The sequence below is a fragment of the Schistocerca serialis genome, chromosome 8, assembly GCF_023864345.2.
Source record: "Schistocerca serialis cubense isolate TAMUIC-IGC-003099 chromosome 8, iqSchSeri2.2, whole genome shotgun sequence".
Classification (NCBI taxonomy): Eukaryota; Metazoa; Arthropoda; class Insecta; order Orthoptera; family Acrididae; genus Schistocerca; species Schistocerca serialis.
This window is the reverse complement of record NC_064645.1, coordinates 319,632,460-319,659,620: the sequence shown is the minus strand read 5'-3', so window position 1 is coordinate 319,659,620 and position 27,161 is coordinate 319,632,460. Positions and strand designations below refer to the sequence as shown.

The window sequence follows — 27,161 nt, the reverse complement described above, 5'->3', positions numbered from 1 at the left end:
ACGGTCTGCGCAGGGTTCCATACTTTACACTGTTACAACACAACTGGAGCTGTAGGGAACAGGCTACGGAACAAGCGAGTACCTGCCGCGTACCAATGCTGTCAACTGTTCAAGATTAACGAAGGTAGAGGCATTACTTTTCAGCCAACCCTGGTGTGACGGAATAGCTGTCAGCTGAAAACGTACCCAAGCGGGCCGTACATTAATCACAGATTATAGCATTTCGTTAATTGTCAATTTTTCCTGAATTCCTGGTGATTTATGTCAGTATGTTAACAGTCGAAACGATTTTCTGTCGGACACTCGGCATATATTTCAGAAGAAAAGTTTGAGATGCAAACGCAGTTTTACGTTGCATTTTGGTCAGGGTCTACGTTACATATATACTTGTCACGTTTGCATTTATTTTTCGTAAGAAATTTCAGCATTCCAGGTAAGTCGACGTGATAGCAGCGGTGGAGACTGTGTCATCGTAAACAGCTTCTTTCGCCACACCATTTCACTATTTTCAGGTTATTAGATAGCGTAGCCAACAGATGGCGAAAACGTTCGTCGTAGCGGCAGAGCACAATTTACTACACCTTGAGGCAATAGCGAATGAGGTTTACAATTGATGTTCGAGTTCAGTTCTTAGTTGTGTTACTTCCGAGTAATATCCCTCATTCGTTGCGCTGTGCGTAAGCTTTGTCATCTCCGAACTAGGTTTTCGTAGTTAGGTTCCGTTATTAACTGGTCAGATTCAGTCTCTGCGTCAGATTCAGTGTCTGGGGGTTTATTTCAGGGTATAAATCGGGTTCATCACCTTACACTAACACACAGATATAGTTACAAAAGGAGTGGGAAGACTTACACTCTGATTCGACTTAGTACGCAGTTAAGGGGGGACCAGTAGCTTATCGTGAATTTCGAGCAACGAAGACTCGGCATTTTTCACAAAGACAAATTATTTCCTTAGGTTAAAGATACGATTAGAGACAGAAGATAGCAAAGGAGGGACTCGGGTTTTGGTCTCGAAACGCTGGATTTGCAGTCAGACACTTGTCAACCTGGCCACTGACTCACACTGTGGACGGCGTATCATCATTTAAATATTTGGGTTCTAATTTTTTCGATTAACTAATTAACCCTTATTAATCTGACACAGTCAGTAGGTCGTGGTATCGCGGTAATGTTCTCACTTCCCGAGCACGGTGTCCCGCGTTCGATTCCCGGCAGGGTCAGGGATATTAACCTGCCTTGAGATGACTGGGTGTTGTTGTGTCGTCTTCATCCCCAACTTTCAGAGATGATGGAGATGGAAAAATGTATCAAATTGATGTAAGAGAAACTGGTACGGAAACGATCGCGACGGAAATTATAACTGAAAAATCGTTCTGCGACCTCTGACAGTGACATGTACCGGAGCTGTTGTTGCTAAGATTGTTGGATCGGCAACTTTCAGAGGCATTAGTACCGACTTAAAGAAGAAAAAAAATGTCCGGCAAACATGGGCTCTAAAATGCAACCTAAAGAGCTACACCTTGCGAAGGTTACGATTTTTGTCAGATCTAAAACTCACAATTCCCCCCCCCCCCCCCCCCCCCCCCCCTCATGAACCATGGACCTTGCCGTTGGTGGGGAGGCTTGCATGCCTCAACGATACAGATAGCCGTACCGTAGGTGCAACCACAACGGAGGGGTATCTGTTGAGAGGCCAGACAAACGTGTAGTTCCTGAAGAGGGGCAGCAGCCTTTTCAGTAGTTGCAGGGGCAACGGTCTGGATGATTGACTGATCTGGCACTGTAACATTAACCAAAACGGTCTTGCTGTTGTGATACTCCGAACGGCTGAAAGCAAGGGGAAACTACAGCCGTAATTTTTCCCGAGGACATGCAGCTTTACTGTATGATTAAATGAAGATGGCGTCCTCTTGGGTAAAATATTCCGGAGGTAAAATAGTCCCCCTTTCGGATCTCCGGGCGGGGACTACTCAAGAGGACGTCGCTATCAGGAGAAAGAAAACTGGCGTTCTACGGATCGAAGAGTGGAATGTCAGATCCCTTAATCGGGCAGGTAAGTTAGAAAATTTAAAAAGGGAAATGGATAGGTTAAAGTTAGATATAGTGGGAATTAGTGAAGTTCGGTGGCAGGAGGAACAAGACTTTTGGTCAGGTGAATACAGGGTTATAAATACAAATAGGGGTAATGCAGGAGTAGGTTTAATAATGAATAAAAATAGGAGTGCGGGTAAGCTACTACAAACAGCATAGTGAACGCATTACTGTGGCCAAGATAGACACGAAGCCCACGCCTACTACAGTAGTACAAGTTTATATGCCAACTAGCTTTGCAGATGATGAAGAAATTGATGTAATGTATGATGAAATAAAAGAAATTATTCAGGTAGTGAAGGGAGACGAAAATTTAATAGTCATGGGTGACTGGAATTCGACAGTATGAAAAGGAAGAGAAGGAAACGTAGTAGGTGAATATGGATTGGGGCTAAGAAATGAAAGAGGAAGCCGCCTGGTAGAATTTTGCACAGAGCACAACTTAATTATAGCTAACACTTGGTTCAAGAGTCATGAAAGAAGGTTGTATACATGGAAGAACCCTGGAGATACTAGAAGGTTTCAGATAGATTATATAATGGTAAGCCGGTCGCTGTGGCCGAGCGGTTCTAGGCGCTTCAGTCTGGAACCGCGGGACCTCTACGGTCGCAGGTTCGAATCCTGCCTCAGGCATGGATGTGTGTGATGTCCTTAGGTTAGTTAGGTTTAAGTAGTTCTAAGTTCTAGGGGACTGATGACCTGAGATGTTAAGTCCCATAGTGCTCAGAGCCATTTGAACCATATAATGGTAAGACAGAGATTTAGGAACTAGGGTTTAAATTGTAAGACATTTCCAGGGGCAGAATTGGACTCTGACCACAATCTATTGGTTATGAACTGTAGATTAAAACTGAAGAAACTGCAAAAAGGTGGGAATTTAAGGAGATGGGACCTGGATAAACTGAAAGAACCAGAGGTTGTACAGAGTTTCAGGGAGAGCATAAGGGAACAATAGACAGGAATGGGGAAAGAAATACAGTAGAAGAAGAATGGGTAGCTTTGAGGAAAGAAATAGTGAAGGCAGCAGAGGATCAAGTAGGTAAAAAGACGAGGGGTAGTAGAAATCCTTGGGTAACAGAAGAGATACTGAATTTAATTGATAGAAGGAGAAAATACAAAAATGCAGCAAGTGAAGCAGGCAAAAAGGAATACAAACGTCTCAAAACTGAGATCGACAGGAAGTGAAAAATGGCTAAGCAGGGATGGCTAGAGGACAAATGTAAGGATGTAGAGGCTTATCTCATGAGGGGTAGGAGAGATAACTGCCTCAGGAAAATTAGAGAGACCTTTGGAGAAAAGAGAACCACTTTCACGAATATCAAGAGCTCAGATGGAAACCCAGTTCTAAGCAAAGAAGGGAAAGTAGAAAGGTGGAAGGAGTATTTAGAGGGTCTATACAGGGGCGTTGTTCTTGAGGACAATATTATGGAAATGGAAGAGGAGGTAGATGAAGATGAAATGGGAGATATGATACTGCGTGAAGAGTTTGACAGAGCACTGAAAGACATGAGTCGAAACAAGGCCTGGGGAGTAGACAACATTCCATTAGAACTACTGACAGCCTTGGGAGAGCCAGTCCTGACAAAACTCTACCAACTGGTGATCAAGATTTATGAGACAGGCGAAATTCGCCCAGCCTTAAGGAAGAATATAATAATTCCAATCCCAAAAAACGCAGGTGTAGAAGGTGTGAAAATTACCGAACTACCAATTTAATAATATCATGGCTTCAAAATTCTAACGCATATCCCTTACAGACGAATGGAAAAACTGGTAGAAGCCGACCTCGAGGAAGATCAGTTTGGATTCCGCAGAAATGTTGGAACACGTGAGGCAATACTGACCCTACGAATTATCTTAGAAGAAAGATTAAGGAAAGGCAAACCTACGTTTCTAGAATTTGTAGACTTAGAGAAAGCTTTTGACAATGTTGACTGGAATACTCTATTTCAAATTCTAAAGGTGGCAGGGGTAAAATACAGGGAGCGAAAGGCTATTTACAATGTGTGCAGAAACCAGACGGCAGTTACAAGAGTCGAGGGGCATGAAAGGGAAGCAGTGGTTAGGAAGGGAGTGAGACAGGGTTGTAGCCTCTCCCCGACGTTATTCAATCTGTATACTGAGCAAGCAGTGAAGGAAACGAAAGAAAAGTTCGGAGTAGGTATTAAAATCCATGGAGAAGAAATAAAAATTTTGAGGTTCGCCGATGACATTGTAATTCTGTCAGAGACAGCAAAGGACTTGGAAGAGCAGTTGAACGGAATGGACAGAGTCTTGAAAAGAGGGTATAAGATGAACATCAACAAAAGCAAAACGAGAATAATGGAATGTAGTCGAACTAAGTCGGGTGATGCTGCGGGATTTAGATTAGGAAATGAGACACTTAAAGTGGTAAAGGAGATTTGCTATTTGCGGAGCAAAATAACTGATGATGGTCGAAGTATAGAGGATATAAAATGTAGACTGGCAATGACAAAGGAAAGCGTTTCCGAAGAAGAGAAATTTGTTAACATCGAGTATAGATTTAAGTGTCAGGAAGTTGTTTTTGAAAGTATTTGTGTGGAGTATAGCCATGGACAATAAATAGTTTAGAGAAGAAGAGAATAGAAGCTTTCGAAATGTGGTGCTACAGAAGAATGCTGAAGATTAGATGCGTAGGTCACATAACTAATGAGGAGGTATTGAATAGAATTGGGGAGAAGAGAAGTTTGTGGCACAACTTGACAAGAAGAAGGGATCGGTTGGTAGGACATGTTCTGAGGCATTAAGGGATCACCAATTTAGTACTGGAGGGCAGCATGGAGGGTAAAAATCGTAGAGGGAGACCGAGAGATGAATACACTAGGCAGATTCAGAAGGATGTAGGCTGCAGTAGGTACTGGGAGATGAAGAGGCTTGCACAGGATAGAGTAGCATGGAGAGCTGCATCAAACCAGTCTCAGGACTGAAGACCACAACAACAACAACATTTTGCCACACACGGTATGCTTTAACCACGGCGGCACATGAACCGTTTAGAAACGTAGCCATTTCGCAAATGCTTCCACCCTTGCCCCGAAAGTCAATGATCTTGCCCTTTTGGACGTCAGATAAATCGCTCATTTCCGCTTTATGACGGCAACTGGACTGTTTTCCGCGTCCCCCCCCCCCCCCCCCGACAAGATTTACGTACTCAAAAAATGTTTCAAATGGTTCTGAACACTATGGGACTTAACTTCTGAGAGCATCAGTCCCCTAGAACTCAGAACTGCTTAAACCTATTTAACCTAAGGACAACACACACATCCATGCCCGAGGCATGATTCGAACCTGCGACCGTAGCGGTCGCGCGGTTCCAGACTGTAACGCCTAGAACCGCTCGGCCACTCCGGCCTGCCTTACGTACTCTCCACAGCTAGTGCTACCACCTGCCGTCTGTGAGTGGGCTTTCCACTTTGACGTCGAACACAGGTGGTGGTCACATTAATGTCACTGGAATTATGATCTATTAACCACGTTCGTGTGTTTCACAACATCTATGAGCTCGTAGTTAAAATTTTTAGTAACTGAATACTTTATCATAATTCTAACTGTGTAGTATCATTTTTCTTAGTAGTCATCTGTGGTCTTAGTTTTGGAGGAAATTTATCTCCCGGCTCTCTTTGATGGTAATGAACATCTAACAATTTACGAACATAAAAAAAGTTTTTCATCACCTCGTTTCTGAGAGTTCCGGAACCTGTACAGAAAATTGGAATAGAGATGAACATAAACATTATTTCCGCCCTTTTTATTGCTCATGAAAACCACACATTGCATGTTGCACCACCATACGGCGAGACCTTCAGAGGTGGTGGTCCAGATTGCTATACACATCGGTACCTCTAATACCCAGTAGCACATCTTCTTGCAATGGCGCATGCCTGTATTCGTCGTGGCATGCTATGTACAAGTTCACCAGGGCACTGTTGGTCCAGATTGTTCCACTCTTCAACGACCATTCGGTATAGATCTCTCAGAGTGGTTGGTGGGTCACGTCGTCCATAAACAGCCGTTTTCAATCTATCCCAGGCATTTTCGATAGGGTTCATGTCTGGAGAACAAGCTGGCCACTCTAGTCGAGCGATCTCGTTATCCTGAAAGAAGTCATTCACAAGATGTGCACGATGGGGGCGCGAACTGTCGTCCATGAAGACGAATGCCTCGCCAATATGCTGCTGATATTGTTGCACCATCGGTCGGAGGATGGTATTCAAGTATCGTACAGCCGCTACGGCGCCTTCCTTGAACGCCAGCGTCATACGTCGGCCCCACATAACGCCACTCCAAAACAGCAGCACTCGCTGGACAGTGTGTCTAAGGCGTTCAGCCTGACCGGGTTGCCTCCAAACAAGTCTCCGATGACTGTCTGGTCGAAGCCATATGCGACACTCATCGGTGAAGAGAACGTGATGCCAATACTGAGTGGTCCATTCGAAATGTTGTTGCGCCCATCTGTACCGCGCTGCATGGTGTCGTGGTTTCACAAATGGACCTCGCCATGGACGTCGGGTGTGAAGTTGCGCATCATGCAGCCTATTGCGCACAGTTTGATTCGTAACACGACGTCCTGTGGCTGCACGAAAACCATTATTCAACATGGTGGCGGTGCTGTCAGGATTGCTCCGACCCATGATCTGTAAGTAGCGGTCATCCACTGCAGTAGTAGCCCTTGGGCGGTCTGAGCAAGGCATGTGATCGACAGTTCCTGTCTCTCTGTATCTCCTACATGTCCGAAGGTCATCGCTTTGGTTCGCTCCGAGACGCCTGGACACTTACGTTGTAGAGAGTCGTTCTTGGCACAAAGTAGCAATGTGGACGCGATAGAGCCGCGGTCCTGACCGTCTAGGCATGGTTGAGCTACAGACAGCACGAGCCGTGTACTTCCTTCCTGGTGGAATGACTGGAACTAATCGGCTGTCTGACCCTCGGAATGACTGGAACTAATCGGCTGTCTGACCCTCTCCGTCTAATAGGCGCTGCTCAAGGATGGCTGTTTACACATCTGGGCTGGTTTAGTGACATCTTTCAAGAGTCAAAGGGACTGTGCCTGTGATAGAATATCCACAGTCAACGTCCTCTCCTCAGGACTCCTGGGAACCGGGGAGTTGCAAAACTTTTTTTGATGTGTGTGTATTACTGGCGTACATACTTTGCACATGACTATCGGCAATATACGAAAGAGTAAGATCGCCGTACACGATATTACGTCTACGCAAAAACAAGAATTGGAAACTGATGTAGAATGGAAAGAAAGAACAAAAAATAATTTGTGTTTTGGTCACCTTTTTCATAAACAGTCAGTCAAAATGTTATCTAGATAGCTTAAAATAAGTTTTTGCTTCGACATAGGTACCATACGACAAATTGCAGAAGTAAACTAATTTAATAGTTCTTCACTCGTGTGGCCATATTGTCCGCAATTGCTTTTTACACTTTTTACATCTTCAATGGCAAGGTAATTTTATTGACAAGTGATGTGACAGATAGTTCATCATTGTAAGAGTCTATGACAAATACACACCAAAAGAAAGATACATGTCACGAGAAAGAGTTCCCAAACAATCATATCAGCACATAGTGCATTCACCTCTAGTGGCAATGTAGGCTTGTATCCCCAAATGCAAATGATCATAAAAGTGTCGAACGGCATCAAGCTGAAGATTGCCCCAAGAATCTTGCGCATTCTGTGGCAATTCGCCAATGGTTTTTATAGTTCGAGGAGAACGAGTAAGTTCCCGTTTTATCATGTCCCATACGTATGGAATTGGCGAGATATCTGGTAACGCTGCTCGCCAGGTCAGTTGTTGTACGCGGCTCAGATCGCGTTGCGTCACAGCAGTCGTATGCGTAGTTGCATTGTCCTGCTGAAAAACACATGGCCCTCCTGTCCAAGAAATGGCAGTAACACGGAGATAACAATCTGCCCAAATTTGGCGAGCACTTGTTACTTCACAGGTTTTTTCCACGTGAGTACACGTCCATCACTCGCACACAGAGACAACCTACTCTCATCTCTTGCACGGCAGCACAGTTCCCGTGCTCGGCGGTGTCGTGATGCCAGTGGTCCCCTAACCAGAGGCACATGTGATCTTAATTCTGCTGCAAACAGTAGGTTCCCAATATTCCCTGAGAACATAGCAAGTGCAAGATATCACCGGATTTCGTCCCCGGATGAAGTTCGGCCGAGCACCACTGCTGGCACAATACGTCGATCTTGACATGGTTGCCACGCGGGGTAACCGCGCAGTCTCAGGCGTCTTGTCACGGTCCGCACGGCTCCCTCCGTCGGAGGTTCGAGTCCCCCCTCGTCGTCCTTAGCGTAAGTTATTTTAAGTTAGATAAATAGTGTGTAAGCTCTGGGACTGATACCTCAGCAGTTTGGTCCCATAAGACCTTACCACAAATTTCCAAAATTTGATGTATTGGTGTACTACTACACAGACGTCCGGTATCTGGTCTACAGGTATGGAAACGTTCGACAGACCACAGCTAAAAGCAGCGATGCATCACCCCATGCATTGTGCCCATCCAGTTCAGCAATCCGTCGATACGTCTATCCAGTTTCCTGCAGACCCACAATGCGAGCTCATCCAAATGGCTGAGGCTTTTCAACAGGAATACAAACTCGTCGGAAGGGTGTGATTGTGCCACACAGTGATGTTGCAGACACTCTTGACCTCTAAACGCGGCACAGTGACTGCCCGCAGGGTCAGAGCAGAGGGTGCAGAGACAGGCCTCCTGAGCGCTATCTGACTGTTACCGTGTCAACTGAGTCACTAACACTGCAACTCCTCAGTGCGCACATATTATACTCCGGTGTCACTGAACCCAGTCCTTGAGGGTGTTGTTTTTTTCCCGACTGTGTAATTATTGAAGGTACTTTGGATCCGTCTTTGCAAAATAATTTGACTGAAATAAAACAAAACGCATTTGGCGACAAAAACAAGCATTTTCTTGTAGTTGCTAAGACGGATTTAAACTACCGTCAACCATTTAATAGTTAATGCTTCATGTCAGTTTATTTACAAAATAATGACAACACACAAACAGATTCGTCTACTTTCATGAAGATGGACGCCAGTATCTGCTAGAAATTCCACGTAACTGGCGTTGCACTGTAATTTATTTACAGAAATAAAAAAAAATCGTGTTTAAAAGAGTATTTATGCTGGTAGAAGAAATAACTTGCATGTTTTGCAACAGAAAATTCACGTTTTTTGTGTTCCATTAGTAATTAAAAATACAGAAATGCAAGCATCGAATTTACATCCAATTATCGTAATGGCAATTGCTTGTTTACCGTCAGTTCAGCTTTGGAACATCTACTACCGCGTTCTATATATAATCCGGCAAATAATTACGCTGTTTTGACTTGCAGCCGCGGTACCTGAAATTATTTCCGGGCTGAGTAGATTCCTATCTCTAACTGGCTACGCGCCAGCAATGATGACCTAGCGGTGCTTCCGATCGCTGTACGTTGTTTTATCAGCGTGTTATATCGATTCTGTTGGCGGAAGTAGAGGAAACTCATGTTTACGAAGAAATAAAATATCTCATCAGAACGTAAAATATGCAGATCTCATGCCAGGAAGAGAATAAAACATCTGGTTTATACTCCAAATTATGAAATTTCACAATGAACACGTCTTCAGATTCTCCTTATATACACCTGCAGATATGCCTCTTAATTCTGTAGAAATCTTATGTCATTCATAGTAGCTACTTTAAACAGTATACAACAGACTACATTTACAGCTACACTATATGATTAAAAGTTTACAGGCATCTCTTAGTTGACATTAATATGGGATATGTCTACCCTTCACCTTTATGCCGGCTTGATCTCTGTTGTGGACATTTTTAATGAGGTGTCTGACTGTCTCAGGAGCAATCGAAACCCACTCTTTCTCAATAGCAAAAACCAGAGAAATCAGTGATATGGAAAGCTGTGGTGTGGGGCGAAATCGAGGCTCTTTCAGTCATCAGTCTACTGCCCGATTTGATGCGGCCCGTCTCGATTTCCTTTCCTACGTCAACATCTCAGAGTAGCACTTGGAACTATGTCTTCAATTATTTGCTGGATGTATTCCAGTCTCTCTCTACAGCTTTTACCCTCTGCAACTCCCACAAACACTACGGCGTTTATTCCCTGATGCCTTAGCACAAGTCCTACCATCCTGTCCCTTATTCTTGACATTGTTTTTCATATATCCCTTTCTTCGCCTCCGCATTCGTTAAGTTATCAGTCTACCTAACTATCAAAATTTTTCTGTAGCACCACATCTTAAACGCCTCGATTGTCTTCTGTTCCGGTTTTTCCACTGTCCATGATTCACTACCATACAGTGCTGTGCTCCAAACGTACGTTCTCAGAAATTTCTCTCTCAAATTGATAACAGAAGACTACTTCTGGTCAGGAATGCCCTCTTTGCTATGCTAGTCTGTTTTTTATGTCCTCCTTGCTTCGTCCCCTCTCAATCCATATTCTGGACTCAGTAGACTATTCATTCCGTTTAACAGTCCCTGTAATTCTTCTTCACCTCCACTGAGGATAGCAATGCCATCAGCGAATCTTATCGCTGATATTCTTTCACCTCGAATTTTAATCTCACTCTTCAACCATTGTTTTATTTACGTCATTGCGTCTTCGATGTACAGATTGAACAGTAGGGATGAAAAACTGCATCCCTGTCTTACTTCATTTTTAAACCGAGCACTTTGTTCTTGGTCTTCCAATCTTATTGTTCCCTCTTGGTTCTTGTACAAATTCTATATCACCCGTCTTTCCTTACGGTTTACCTATATTTTTCTCAGAATTTCCAACCTCTTCCACCATCTCACACTGTCGAACGAGCTTTCTAGGTCTACAGATCCTATGAGCGTATGCTAATTTTCCTTCAACCTTGCTTTCATTATCAAGCGCAAAGTCATAGCTTCCTCTATTACCTTTATGTTTCTTAAAGCCAAACTGTCGTGTAACAGATCTTCAGTTTTCTTTTCTTATCTGTATATTACTCTGAAAGCATGTTTGATGCTCGAGAAAACATGATTTTGCACCTAGAAGAGAATGGGAGCATTTGCGATGTAGTGCTACAGACGAATCTTGAAAATTATGTGGACCGATAGAGTAAGGAATGAGGAGGTTCTCCGTAGAATCGGAGAGGAAAGAAATATGTGGAAAACACTGACAAGGAGATGGGACAGGATAATGGGACATCTGTTAAGACACCAGGGAATGACTTCCATGTTACTAGTTGGAGCTGTAGAGGGCAAGAACTGTAGAAGACGACTGAGATATATATTATGGATACACTCAACAAATAAATGAGGAGGTAGGTTGCAAGTGCTACTCTGAGATGAAAAGGTTGGCATCAGTCACAAGACTGATGACTCAAAAAAAATTGACCCGAGGCTGTCTGCTCCTGCGTATGCCATACAATCCAATATCTCTTTTCGGGATCTCTGTGTGGCTACGATGCATCCAGCTGCAATCTTCCCATGTTTCCGGGCCTTTCCAAATATACCTCCACCTTTTATGTTTCTTGAACAGAATATTCACTATTATCATCCTAAATTTATTGCAGAACTCAGTCCTTCTCCTATCTCATACCCACTGCCAAGCCCGTATACTCCCGTAATTATTCCTTATGTTTATTCCCCTACCGTCGCTTTTCAATTCCTTATGATTATTAGTTTTTCATCTCCTTTTACATATTGAGTTATTCATTAGGTATCCCCATATACTTTACCTCTTCGTCTTCTAGACGTCTTGCGGCGTCGGCATTTATAATTGAGATATTGTTATCGGCACTGGTTTACTATTGACATACATACATACATACATACATACATTAACCCTTGTCCCATAGATCATGAATACGACATTCCGTAATGATGTGGAACGTGTCACTTTAACGTAAGTTTTCTTTACACAAAATAATTAATTAATTTTTTTACAGTTACTACTTCATATCTAAGAATTCATCTATTAAGTAGAAGGAGTTGTCATTCAGAAATTCTTTTAATTTGCTTTTAAATGTTGGTTGGCTATCTGTCAGACTTTTAATACTATTTGGCAAATGACCAAAGATTTTTGTGGCAGCATAATTCACCCCTTTCTGTACCAAAGTGAGATTTAATCCAGAATAGTGGGCATCATCATTTCTTCTAGTGTTGTATCTATGCACTTCGCTGTTATTTTTGAATTGGAATGGGTTATTAATGACAAATTTCATAAGTGAGTATATGTATTGCGAAGGTACTGTGAATATCCCGAGTTCTTTAAATAAATGTGTGCAAGGTGACGTTGGGTGGGCTCCAGCTATTATTCTGATTACACGCTTTTGTGAAATGAATACTTCCTGTCTTAATGACGAATTGTCCCAAAATATGGTGCCATATGAAAGCAGTGAATGAAAATAGGCATAGTAGGCTAATTTACTGATACGATTATCACCAAAATTTGCAATAACCCTAATAGCAATGACCTCTAATGAGAACAACTCTATCACGCAACTGCTCACAGTAATTCAGGCTATGTCATACCTTCCTACTCATAACAAATCCTATTTCTGTTATATCATTTTCTGCTATTGTTGATATTACCCTAAATATCTTATCTTTTTTCTATTTCCCTTTATCGACCTCCTCTGTGTCTAGATTGTGCCTTTAAATTTTTCATTGTAGGTTTTCTAGCTCTCCTACTACGTTCAAACTTCTAAACTTCTGACATTCCACGCTCCGACGCGTAGACTGCTATCCCTTCGTTAGTCATTCAATCTTTTTCTCATGGTCATCTCCCCTTTGGCAGTTCCCTCCAGGAGATCCGAATGGGAAACTAGCTAGGAATTTTTTGCTAATAGAAAGATCATTTTCAATTACAAGTCAGATGTCCTATGGATACATATTATGGGTGTTTACTGTAGTGGTTTCCATTGCCTTCTGCATACTTATGCCGTTGATAATTGCTGATTGTTCCGCCTTTGAGAAACAGTTTTACACCCCAAGAGCAAGAGAGTGCTATGAACCTCTGTCTGCTCCTCCACTCTCTTTGTCAAGGCCGTAGGCCGAGCGAGGGTAACTTCTTATGGTGGAATACATCAAATGTATTCGCAGTTGCGAATAATGACAACCATCAGCTGTAGAATGGAATGACGATAATGAGAATTTGTGCCGGACCTGGACTCGAACCCGGATTTCCCTCTCATCTCGAGCTTTCGCCTTACCATTTGGCTATCCGTGCACGACCCATTGCCGGACCCAAACTTTCATATGTCGTCAACCATGCGTCTACGACGTAGAATTCTATATCCATTATGTACGAGGTGCATTCAAGTTCTAAGGCCTCCGATTTTTTTCCTAATTAACTACTCACCCGAAATCGATGAAACTGGCGTTACTTCTCGACGTAATCGCCCTGCAGACGTACACATTTTTCACAACGCTGACGCCATGATTCCATGGCAGCGGCGAAGGCTTCTTTAGGAGTATGTTTTGACCACTGGAAAATCGCTGAGGCAATAGCAGCACGGCTGGTGAATGTGCGGCCACGGAGAGTGTCTTTCATTGTTGGAAAAAGCCAAAAGTCACCAGGAGCCAGATCAGGTGAGTAGGGAGCATGAGGAATCACTTTAAAGTTGTTATCACGAAGAAACTGTTGCGTAACGTTAGCTCGATGTGCGGGTGCGTTGTCTTGGTGAAACAGCACACACGCAGCCATTCCTGGACGTTTTTGTTGCAGTGCAGGAAGGAATTTGTTCTTCAAAACATTTTCATAGGATGCACCTGTTATCGTAGTGCCCTTTGGAACGCAATGGGTAAGGATTACGCCCTCGCTGTCCCAGAACATGGTCACCATCATTTTTTCAGCACTGGCGGTTACCCGAAATTTTTTTGGTGGCGGTGAATCTGTGTGCTTCCATTGGGCTGACTGGCGCTTTGTTTCTGGATTGAAAAATGGCATCCGCGTCTCATCCATTGTCACAACTGACGAAAAGAAAGTCCCATTCATGCTGTCGTTGTGCGTCAACATTGCTTGGCATCATGCCACACGGGCAGCAATGTGGTCGTCCGTCAGCATTCGTGGCACCCACCTGGATGAATGACACTTTTCGCATTTTCAGGTCATCATGCAGGATTGTGTGCACAGAACCCACAGAAATCCCAACTCTGGAGGCGATCTGTTCAACAGTCATTCGGCGATCCCCCAAAACAATTCTCTCCACTTTCTCGATCGTGTCGTCAGACCGGCTTGTGGGAGCCCGAGGTTGTTTCGGTTTGTTGTCACACGATGTTCTGCCTTCATTAAACTGTCGCACCCACGAACGCACTTTCGACACATTCATAACTCCATCACCACATGTCTCCTTCAACTGTCGATGAATTTCAATTGGTTTCACACCACACAAATTCAGAAAACGAATGATTGCACGCTGTTCAAGTAAGGAAAACGTCGCCATTTTAAGTATTTAAAACAGTTCTCATTCTCGCCGCTGGCGGTAAAATTCCATCTGCCGTACGGTGCTGCCATCTCTGGGACGTATTGACAATGAACGCGGCCTCATTTTAAAACAATGCGCATGTTTCTATCTCTTTCCAGTTTGGAGAAAAAAAATTGGAGGCCTTAGAACTTGAATGCACCTCGTATATTCCCTTACAAGTCAGACGGTGAACTTGAAAGTCGAAAGAGAAATCCGATACTGCAGTGCCTGTGTTAATCTGGTTACGGTGCAAGGCATGCATGTCCAAATGTCTACGAACTGGACTGGAGTTTGGTTCTGGCAGTGGGTTTTACACAGATAGCCAAATGGTAAGGCGACCGCTCGGGAAAGTGGGAAATCTGGGTTCGAGTCCAAGTCCAGCACAAATTTTCATTGTCGCCATTCCATTCTACATCTGCTGATTGTCCTTATTAGCAATTGCTAACTCATTTAATGTATTTCATAACGGCTGCAGTCACTGCAGTGCCTGTTCTGTTGGGCATGCATACATGTCCAAAGGAACTTTGCATCATGATCAGATTAACACAGGCACTGCAGTTTGATATGTCTTATGCTGAACGTGTTCGGCCGCCACATAAGGAGTGGCTGTGTTCGAACGTGGACCCTTGCTATTTACATAGCTAATCAGAGACACTGCGCCTATGCCACAGGTGCGACAGCGTCTACGTTCTACCTCACACCCAATTTGCGGGATTGAGACTGTGGGAGGCCAGTTCATTTCTGTACTGAAACTGTTGCCTTACAGATGCTGCTCTGTGTTAGGGTGTACTGTAATGCTGATACAGTCACCATTCGAACTGTTACTCTACTATACGCAGAACACAGTGCTTTAAAATGTGTTATATCCTTCCGCATTTTGCATTTTCGTAAGTGCAATGAAGGGACCACCTCGTGAGCCGTGGCTGACTCGTGTTATGCTTTGCTTTAAACCTCGGTTGCTATTCTGTGATTATTCTCTAGCGGTTATCACGATTATGCTGTTATCCTCTCTCTCCGCGAGTCACAGCAGCAGCGTGTATCGATATTCGCACCCTTGTATTATCTTTGGCCTCGCGCTTATAGTTTCCGGCTGTGCCACGCGTGGGCAGTTGGTCGGTTGGTGTGGAGCAGCGAGCAAGTCTCCAAGGCGCGTTTCTGGCCGGGGCCAGTCTTTACTTAAACTACCAGCCAGCTCCAACTGTTCACACTGTGTAGTTTGAAACTCGTTGTGGGCTGTTGGCAGATTCCCGCGAGCAGCAAGGTGTGTTTTCAAGTTGGCGAAATTCTAGAGGCCCTCCTGTGGAGTGTAACTTAACTCGATTATTTTTGAATTGAAGTGCGCCAGTGGAATCTTCTGGCTTGTGGCCGTTAACGTTCCAGTTACCTGCCCTGGCCGTTGACGTAAATTCAGGCAGTGTGTTTTCCACATCGTGTTGTGGCTGTCCAGCACAGCATGTACTTTGACGGCTGAATGTGTAATTCGTTGTGGGCGCCGATATCTTCTGTGTTTCTCCATTGAACTCCCTGTTGTGTGCTGGCCGGGTGGAGCGAAAGTTATCCTGTCGCTTGGTCCGTTGACTGTCTTTCGGTTGGGTTGCTGTCGGTTTGAGAGTTGTTGGGCCGACTGCCTCTCTCAACTAAGCGGCGTTAGTGTTTGAATTCCAGGCCGACCCCTGGAAACTCCTGAGCGCCGTTTGATGTCCTGCCTTTTCTTATTTGTCCTTGTTGTTTGTTTATGTATGGCTTCTATCCGATTTTAAATTAAAGTTGTTTTGCCCTTAAGGCGTGAGATTGTTTGGGCCTTTAGCCTAATTTAGAGAAATGTTTTAAGATAAGGCCTTCTGCCTTTTAAATTCAAATTCCTGTTTTTGAGTCTTAAGTTATTGACCTTCAGCCGATTTTAAATTAAAGCTGTTTTGCCCTTGAGGCGTGAGATTTGATGGCGCATTTAGCCGGGAATTAAGTTCCAAAATTAATGTTTGGCTTGCTTTACTCTTGTAATGTTTGTCAAATGAATATAGTAGTATGTTCGAGTGCCCCTTTCCACAAATTAAACCAACTGTCCTGTCGTGCGGGTATAGTAGGGGATCTCATTCCGTAACCACGAAAACGGTCCTATACCATAACACCGCCTCCTCCATGCTTCATTGTTGGCACTGCACGTCATACAAGATAATGCTTTCCGAGTTTTCAGCAGACCCAAACGATTCCATGCCTTTGCTACACAGTATAGCGTGAGTCATCACAAGAGATCTCTCTTTACATTCACCCCACGTCCAGTGGGGTCACTCACTGCACCACATCAAGCGTCGCTTATCACTGGCTACAGAAATGTATGACTGATGAGGATATGTTCGACCCTTGTAACCTGCCTTTTTTTTTTTTTAATCCATACGCGTAGTCATTGTGCTGGCTGGTCTCCTGATGGCACTTTTGAACTCACTAGTGATTTCTTTCGCTGATTTCACGCAATTTTTTGCAACCACCCGCTGCAATGCTCGGCTGTCGCTGTCCGTCTGTACGTGAGGTCTGTCTTCTCTTGTTTTTATTGTACAGTCACATAATCAACAGTTGGCTTGGGTAGCATTAGAAGGGTTGAAATATTCCGGGTGTATTCGCTACTCGGGCGACATCCAATGACTATTCCACGTTAGAAGTTAATCTGATTATCTTAATTAACAATTTTAAACATGGCTGTGAGCCAGAAACTGCACAAGAATATAATTTTTATAACACAACCAACCGCTTGCAACAAAATTTAACTGATCTAGACACGGAGTAGGGGTGTCTTCACCAGAAAATTTTATGATGAAGACACCCACTGTCGATGTCGAAATCAGGTCAAGTTAAATCTTATTGCAACTGGTTGGTTGTGTAATACAAATAACTTAATTTAATGAGTAAGAAGCGAACGGTCCAAAATGATGCAACTTTTCTAGCATCAAACGATACAGAGTGAAGAATAAATGTAAAATAAAAGTTGTGTGTATTTGTGGGATCGTTTTTGTGGACGTTATCTTCGACGACTCAATATTCACAAAACTGTAAATATTAAATTTATCATCAAGAATAAGAATTAAGATAACTATGTCATGTTTTACATCAAATGTTCGTACACCTAAAGTCACTTTATTATTTTAAAGTGATATAATGTTTAAAGTTGTGAATTGCATATAATTTATATTGACTGGCGTCACTGATGATTGTAGTGCTAAGGAGGGGAGCGGTGGAAGTTACAACCGATGAGAAGCGAGTGCACTGAGACAATGTTTGGCTAGGTGTAGTGTAGGGAGTTGCGTTTCTGATGCCTTGTCGGAGAAGCATCGTGATGGTCACGGTACGTTGAAGATATGTTTGACTTATTGTTACTTTTTCTGGGCGGCATAAAGTCGCAAGTGTACACATCTGCGATGCGCAGAAATTCTGGGAATGAAGCACAGTTATGGTCTTAGTTAGCTACCTTGCTAATAGGACTGTATAGTGGCTTAGGAATAGGCATCAATTTTGAGTTATAATAAGACAGTAACTGAGCTCTCACTTACTGGTTGTAGAACCCAGTTATTTTGTTGCTTGTGGTTATTGCGTAGTTATCAGTCCAAAATCCTTCATTTATAATTTCATACTTTTATGCTGTCTGTATTCTGTAGTGAACTTTATCAACTATGTATTGCATTGGAACTGCTTTGCACTGATGTGCGATAGATAAATGGGGCACAGACTAACGAAAATCATCGTGCAATCAGTTCCTCGCCCTCATGCTCGCAAGCAAGTAATGAGTGAACAGGGATTTAAGGTCGCAGTATGGGATTTTTTTCCAGTTGAGCTCGCCTCTGTGGCAACTGGTTTACCCGGTCCCTGATCTTAATAAACCTGCAGAACCCTCACCGAAGATTCAGATCGGGTTAGATGGATTCACATCATGGTTAATGACATTAATGTGACTACATGTGTCACAAGTTTTTATTTCTCATTAATGACAAACGACCATGATTTCATAACCTCTAGTCTACTACGCTGGTAAAAGTGAGAAGATTAAATATCAGAACACTGACCAATAGTGGTGAGGACGGTGGTGGCGTAGTAGAAGGCCCCGGCGAATTTCCACTGCTTCCCGGCCTTGTGGGGCTCTGTCTTGAGCACCACCGCCTCCATGATGCGGAAGTCGTCCGCACTGATGTTGTACTTGCGGATCACCTTCTGCTCCATATCTGAAACAATTAGGCACTGACGTCACACAGCTGGCAATCACAAGTGTCTGAACGCTGCATTTTCTGGTAGTTCTCAGGTTAGTTCATCAAGCCAGGCCCTGAGCAGCCAAGAGCTGCAAGTCTGATTGAATCTTTTCATAATTCCTATCGCCTTTCCTCGCTGTACCTCCATATTTCTTTTCTTAAGAGGCTTTCACAACTCAATATTTGCTGCACAATAATATATATATATATATATATATATATATATATATATATATATGGCAGAGAAACAGCAAGCTTTATGAATATCAGCACATTGGGGCTTATAACAGCTCCAATAGGATCAGAAATATGGGCAAAAATGTGTTTTTCCAGCCCCTGCATGAGAGGCACTTTGTGTAGAAACAGTATTGAATCATCCTACTTTGCAAGGCAGCTGAGATGCTGTGGGCAGGAAACGGTTTTTCATACCCTGACATGTAGACTGCACTGCATGACAGGTGTGTTACACTGCAGAGTATCAGTCTGATTTATCAACCTGCTGTAGATGGCGGCCTATATATCAGGGGCAAATAAATGATTTTCAAGTCCCTGATTTGCGTAACCTGCCTTGGATGACAGGTGTGTTGTGGTGGTAGTATCAACCTACAACTGTATTGCAGGGGCTATTGAGTGCCAATGAATATTGCTGGGGAAAGGTTGAGGCAGAGTGAGGAGGGGATGGACAGATCAAGGGGAGGAGGAAATGAATAAAGAGAGGGGTAGAAGAAATGAAGAGACAGAGAGTGTGTCAAGGAGGAGACAGAGAGAGGTGAGAGGATGAGGTGGACAGACAGAGGGAGGAAGAGGTGAACACAGAGGAGGAAATGTGTTCAATATATGTGTTGAACGTATATGCCGCTGAAGCCAATACGAAAGGGCTAATTTTATCAATATATTGCACAAAAGTGTGAGGTGAAGAACAGCACAATATTATTGTGCAATATTAAGCCTCGAACACATCAGTTAGAACTCTGCCTCTGAAGCAAATGTACTGTATGTACTGTGAGTGATATACTTGCCTTACAAAACAGAAACTATGTAGAATGTGCAGAACAAGTCTGAAAAGCTTCCAGGTAGGATTTCAGTGGACTGAGGCCTCATTCACTGTAGCACAGATTCGTAGACCTCAACAACTAATTACAAATTAAACAAGTGAACTGTGTAATTTATCGTCTAAATTTGCTCTTTTCTGTGTACATCTTTACTGTAGCAATTGTTCCAAACGGAATAAAAAAATATTTACTGATTACTGGCAACTGTTGAAAGTAACAAAAAAGAAATATATGCCACTGGACAGCTGACCTTATTTGCCAATTTTTAAAACTGCTACAAATAAAATGAACATTCCTGTTTACTGTCATCACACCATGATATTTCTGTATGCTCTGCTGTTGTACAGAACGAGGTATCTGGCGTTTCCTTAAAGAAATTTCATTTCTCAAAATGTCACATGATGTTCTTTCATTAACTTTTTTTGGTTCTTTGCGGAAATGCTTTCAGAGCGAATTGAATTTCTGTCTTTACGGGAACTGCTGTTTATTTCGCAATACTACTCTGTCGCTTTTCATTTAATATGACAATTACATCCACTTAGGAGGAAAATAAGGAGGTAGAATAATGGTTTAAAAATGCAAATTGGGCTGCAGTGACTCTATGTACTGACGCCTAACTAACTTCGTGTCTTAACTACATTTAACATGGTGTAGGTCTTCTTTTCCTTTGCTTTATGAGAGTGCCTGGTAACAGAGCATACACTGCATTTGGGACAGGCAAAGCAATGTCTGATGTAAATAAATGGCCTGAGTAGCCAGCGCGGACTCTGGACTCAGAAAGCAGGGCAGGTAGCGTTGGGTGTTGTCAGTGTGAAAGCTGCGTTGCCGGGCGAGTCTTCGCGGGCGGGGCTATTTTTCAATTTTTCATTTACGACACGTCTTCAGCCTAGCAGCCGTGCAGTGTCGAGGGAAAGAATTTTAGCAATACGACACCTGCCATCACCCGTTTTCAGAATAGTGCTTTCAGGAGAGAACCTCGTGCTTTCCAAAAGAAGCATGGGATGCTGCAAAATAAAAACCAAGCTCTGAGTGCAGTTTTTTACTTTCTTGGGACCTGTGATGAGAGGCTAGCTGTTGGGTGCTAAAGGCATTATTGGTAAAAATGCCTTTGACGTCAGGAGGATGAATCATACGGAGAAGTTTTTTGGGAAAGAGGGGTAAATCGAAGAGTCATTGAAGTTATAACGTGATAAGTCTTCCTTGGTGAGATTTTTGCAGAAGCTGCAGTTATGTCATTGGCAGTCAGAGAGTTCTTAAACAACGATTGGCAGTCATTTATTGCTTGTTTGGAAGGAAATAGCAGGAATTACGATTCAGATTTGATAACTGGGACTCTGATGCAGGTCTTGCTGCTGAAGGCATGTCTGTGGACTGCGCTCTCCACTCTAGCAGGTGGTTGGGGATCCAGAAATGGTGTCAGCGGACCCTCGCCCTGTACTTCAAAGGGCGAGTCGAGATGGCGACACACTGCACGTCTCTTGGTAATAATTTACAATGAAGATCATTAGCAGCACCGCCACGTTAGGACTGTCCTTGGTCAGAATTTAGTCAGATCACTGCTGTTATCTGTCCTGTGTCTACCAGTTCATTCATAGATGCATGCATTTTTCAATCTAACAGTCAGGGACACAGTCACTGTATTCCTTCAGATAGGCACTCCTTTTCTATTTCAGAACATCAGTTGCGTCTTTATGGCATGTTCTCACATCATTAAAGTAACTATGGAAGCCAGCGGCTCCGAGTGGTACAGACCATATAGAGTAGTTTCGTAATATTAACTTGGTATTGTCAAATGGTCAGACGCGTTTCATGTTGATGTTTTATTTGAATAAGTTAATGTGTTCATTCAAAAGTTGTATCTGTTGACGCTTTCCATTAATCTCATTATCAATATCACGCAGTTCTCCACATATGATCCACAGCTAGGGTGTTAACCATTATTGCGTTAGTTAATCCGTTTGTGCACAGCATTTCATATTTAATCTTAAAGGCGTGTCCGTCTCCTAATTAAATTTCTGAGCCAGGTTCACAGTTTCAAACACAAGCGGCGTTTACAATATATTGATCGAGCGACTATAATTTTTAAGCTCTGCAGATTTTTCAATACCTTGTGCAAGCCATAAATACCGCCCTCAGACAGTCAATAGTTTTTTGCCGTCTTTCGGACTCAGGATCGAGTCATTGAGATGAGGCTCTTCAGATAACCATACTAACAGATCATACAGACGGTAATGCAACGACTGCAGAATGAGTGCAAGCCATAAATACCGCCCTCAGACAGTCAATAGTTTTTTGCCGTCTTTCGGACTCAGGATCGAGTCATTGAGATGAGGATCTTCAGATAATCATACCAACAGATCATACAGACAGTAATGCAACGACTGCAGAATGAGTGGTGGTGTGATGGAATCAGGCTAACAACAGGAGTAGACATTGGCTTTCTAGAAGGAAACGCTGTGAGAATATCGTAGGATTGCTCGACTATCTCTGACGGATAGACTGACGACAAAGTCTGAAAAACCGGCGGAAGTAACAGGTGGAGTGTCACCACGAGGACGGGAACAGATTGCCGGAACTTTTGTTGAGCTTTTTTGTTGCCGGACATCATTTATCTCTGGCGCCATACCACAGAAAACAGCATGATGTAGAACCAGATCAGTGACATTCTGTGGTGTTCAGTGACAAGCCTCGCTTCTGATTGTGGTGATAAAAGGACTTATGTAACATTGTTGAAAAAAATCTGAGTGCTCTCCAGTATGTTGGTCCACCCCGATAGCTGAGTGGTCAGCGCAGCGGTCTGTTACGCCAAGGGGCCCGGGTTCGATTCCCGGCTGGGTCGGAGATTTTCTCCGCTCAGGGACTGGGTGTTGTGTTGTCCTCATTATTATTTCATCGTCACCAGTGGAAGTCAACGGAAAACCACCACTGGAATCACTTCCCTAGACGCTCATGCTGTGGACCTCTCTGACGAGACTTCCCCCATGTCAAGACTTGCCATAAGGCAGAACACAAAGTTTTTTTTCCAGTATGTTGCAAGAATGGCTTTGTAACTATTGTTATGGCCAGTGTACTGAATGACTTGTGATTCCCTATCGAAGGCTTCATGGCTAGAAGGAACGCGACGCAGTATCGACCTGAAGGTAGCCGGCTTACAAGAATGGGGATGGTTCGTATCATTGTGACTTATCAGTAATAGCCTTTTTTCTGTATATGTCGTACCTACTTTGGGCCGCGTCTAATGAAACCAGCTAATCAAGGTAAGGGAAGTCCCCTTGCACGGTGAACTGAGTCCAGAAATGGTGCATATCTAGACCGATAAGCCAAAACCTGATGATCACGTGCTTAACAGTTTGTTTGTCAGTCTTTGGAACGAAATACAACGCTGATTCTGCGTATCAGTGGTCCGACAGTTTGCTGGTAGGCTTTCGATGTCTACGAACGGGTCACGCAATTGGCGTAAATAACGGGACGTTGATTTGCGTACAGGGTGATGGCACCGATAGCGACCCAGCTGTTATGGTCTTCAGTCTGAAGACTGGTTTGATACATCTCTACGCTTGCCTATCCTGTGCAAGCCTCTTCGTTTCTGAATAACTACTGCACGCTGCATCCATCTGAACCTGCGGGCTGTATTCATGCCTAGTTCTACAGTATTTACCACTCAACTTCCGCGCATTACTAAACTGACTATTCCTTGTGCCTCGGTATGTGTCCTATCAACTGTTCCTTCTTTTAGTCGTGCCACAAATTTCCTTCCTCCTCAGTTCGACTCAGTGCCTCCTCATTAATTATTTTATCTCCCAATCTAATTTTTCTGTAGCACCACATTTTAAAACTTCTACTCTCATCTTTTCTCAACTGCTTACCGTCCACGTTTTACTTCCGTACAAGACTATACTCAAGGCTAATATCTTCAGCAAAGATTTACTAATGTATTTATATTAATATTGAGAAATTCCTCTTTTTCAAAAACGCTTTTGTTACTATCGGTAGTCTGTTTCTTATATCCTTTCTATCAGTTATTTTTCTGCCCAATTAGTAAAACTATCCTTAGTGCCATATGCTAATGCAATCACCTCAGATACCCAACTGGGTATCTAGTCATACTGAACTTCGATGACTGTTTTGGGTATGTCATTCTGAAGCGGTACTGTTTGTGCAGTCAATCCCTGGTGGCTAATATCATGAAAGGGTCACTGCATTGATAATCAAAGAAATAAAAACGTATAAAGAAAAGAATAAAGAAAACATCGATAACATGCAAAAATCAAAATGACATGATAATCTTACGCTGTTACCGTTGATACATTTCAATGGCCATATGTGGACAACGCCAATCAAACTTTTGAACAACTAGAATAAAAACTTTTGAAATGTGCTGCTATGGAAGAGTGCTAAAGATTAGAGGGCTTGATCGAGTTAGTAAAATAGAAGTGAAGCGTAAACACCACTCACCATTCACTGGTTAGGCCTGTTCGGACTGGCCGACTGTTACCTACAAGGAAATACGAGGAGCGATCTACGATCGTGGGACAGGTGGTCAGCATGTCGTCAATGCCTCCAGTTCTAAGTACCATTTGGCCCCACAATGGCTCAGTGGGCCCTGTACAAGAAAAATCTGAGGATATTATTATTATTATTTTTTTGTCATCAGTCTACTGATTGGTTTGGTTCAAATGGCTCTGAGCACTATGGGACTTAACATCTATGGTCATCAGTCCCCTAGAACTTAGAACTACTTAAACCTAACTAACCTAAGGACATCACACAACACCCAGTCATCACGAGGCAGAGAAAATCCTGACTGGTTTGATGCGGCCCGCCACGAATTCCTTTCCTGTGCTAACCTCTTCATCTCTCTTCATCTCAGAGTAGCACTTGCAACCTACGTCCTCAATTATTTGCTTAATGTATTCCAATCTCTGTCTTCCTCTACAGTTTTTGCCCTCTACAGCTCCCTCTAGTACCATGGAAGTCATTCCCTCATGTCTTAGCAGATGTCCTATCATCCTGTCCCTTCTCCTTATCAGTGTTTTCCACATATTCCGTTCCTCCCCGATTCTGCGTAGAACCTCCTCATTCTTTACCTTATCAGTCCACCTAATTTTCAACATTCGTCTATAGCACCACATCTCAAATGCTTCGATTCTCTTCTGTTCCGGTTTTCCCACAGTCCATGTTTCACTACCATACAATGCTGTACTCCAGACGTACATCCTCAGAAATTTCTTCCTCGAATTAAGGCCGGTATTTGATATTAGTAGACTTCTCTTGGCCAGAAATGCCTTTTTTGCCATAGCGAGTCTGCTTTTGATGTCCTTCTTGCTCCGTCCGTCATTGGTTATTTTACTGCCTAGGTAGCAGAATTCCTTAACGTCATTGACTTCGTGACCATCAATCCTGAGGATATACTAGGACTCAAACCCGGGTCCTTCTGCACTACAGGCAGCGACGCAACCTTTTTTTTCCTTCACACAGTTTTTATGGCACAGGACTCTGACCGTGCGCTCTGAGCTACCGTGCCGGCAACCGATCGGCTACAGTCGTAACGGAGAGGTTCTGAACCGAATTGGAAAGAAATTCTGAAACTATCAGGGGCGAAAAGAAAATTGTGGCTCAGTTTGACTAAAATAAGGAGTAACTTTATGTGACACATCCTGAGACATCACGGAACTGTCACTGTGATGATGAAGGGAATTGTGTGACTGTGGAAAAGGGGGGAGGGGAAGGTAATCACCAAGTGTTGACTACTGCAACCATGTGCCAGTGGATGTACGTTGCAGCAGTTGTGCAGAACTGAAGGGGATTGCACGGAAACGGGCTCTACCATGATTAACTTTTCATGACCGGGACATACGGTCATGTAAAATTTTTTGAAAGACATCATGTTCGGAGTTGACTGTAGAAAATTATTTATTTCACTCCAGTATTGCAATTTCGACCTTTGGGCCATTGTGAAGTGGTGCTCAAAAAGCTAAAAAATTACAAAAATTGAAGCACAGGGTGTAGGTACAGAGCTGCATAAACATGCCCTTAGAAAATGGTTCTGAGCACTATGGGACTTAACTTCTGAGGTCATCAGTCCCCTAGAACTTAGAACTACTTAAACCTAACTAACCTAAGGAGAGCACACACATCCATGCCCGAGGTAGGATTCGAACCTGCTGCCGTAGAGGTCGCACAGTTCCAGACTGTAGCGCCTAGAACCGCTTGGCCCATGCCCTTAGACAGCAGCGCTGTAAAAAAAAATTATGAAAATAACACCACTTATGTTTTGATTCAACATACATCACACTTTTAAATTTTCCGACTCGTGTGCACCGCCATCGCCAAAGCTAAGCCTTTTCATTGCAGGAATACAGTAATATCAAACGAGCACGAATTTCTGTGCATCGTGGAACGATGTAAATTACGTAAACTGTTATCAATGTCAACATCCTTCACACAAATCATGTAAGCAGTGTGTTAGAACATTGATTTGTGGCGACTTGTGTTAAGGATGTTAGTTAACATAGGTAACAGCTTACGTAGTTTACGTCATTTCACGATGCACAGAGCTTCGGACTTGTTTGATATTACTGCTTTGACGATGACATGTATACATGTAGGAAAATTTTAAAAGTCTGATATGTGTTGAGGTAAGACGTAAGTGATGTTATTTTCATAATTTTTTGTGAGATGCTACTGTCTAACGATTTGTTTGTGCGGCTCTGTATATACACCCAGTTCTTCATTTTCTGTATACTCTTTAGCATTTGCAGTATCACTTGTAATGGCCCAAAGACTGAAATTGCAATAGTGAAGTGAAATACTTAATTTTTTAAACTCAACGGTGAACGTAATTTTTGTAAAAAAGAGTCCTACTATGTTTGTATATTTAACTGCATTTATTATTCTGATACTGGCCCTGTCAGGCTAAAATTTGTCTGAGCTGCAACGATAGGCAGCTTACTCTGCATAATAACGCACCAAAACATTTCAAAAGAAACACATAGTCTTTCTCGCAAATAACGCAGTGAACAAATGGGACTTGTTTAACTCCAATTTCAGTCCATCTTATCACATTTATAAACTTTAAAGGGAACATACAACGATTAGGGAAAGAGGTCTAAAGTAACACGAAGAGAAATAGACAACTTGTGCTATAATACGAAAGTTCAAAACATCGTGGTTTACTGGTTGAACATGTGGTACGCGTGACTGATGAGGAAGCTCTCCCATCACAGCAGCTGGTCCAACTGCAAGCAAACGAAAATGCGTGCTGCTGCCAGTTGCTGCTTTCTGAA

At 43.0% G+C, this 27,161-nt stretch overlaps 1 protein-coding gene across 1 annotated transcript in view; it reads right to left on the bottom strand.

The window, feature by feature from the left end:
- The window catches only part of LOC126416997 (two pore potassium channel protein sup-9), a 151,966-nt gene that overhangs the window by 106,662 nt on the left and 18,143 nt on the right, over nucleotides 1-27,161 (bottom strand). Inside the window, exon 2 of the mRNA XM_050084883.1 lies at nucleotides 18,644-18,799. Coding sequence (XP_049940840.1) covers nucleotides 18,644-18,799 — 156 coding nt within the window. The remainder of the gene's footprint in view (nucleotides 1-18,643; nucleotides 18,800-27,161) is intronic.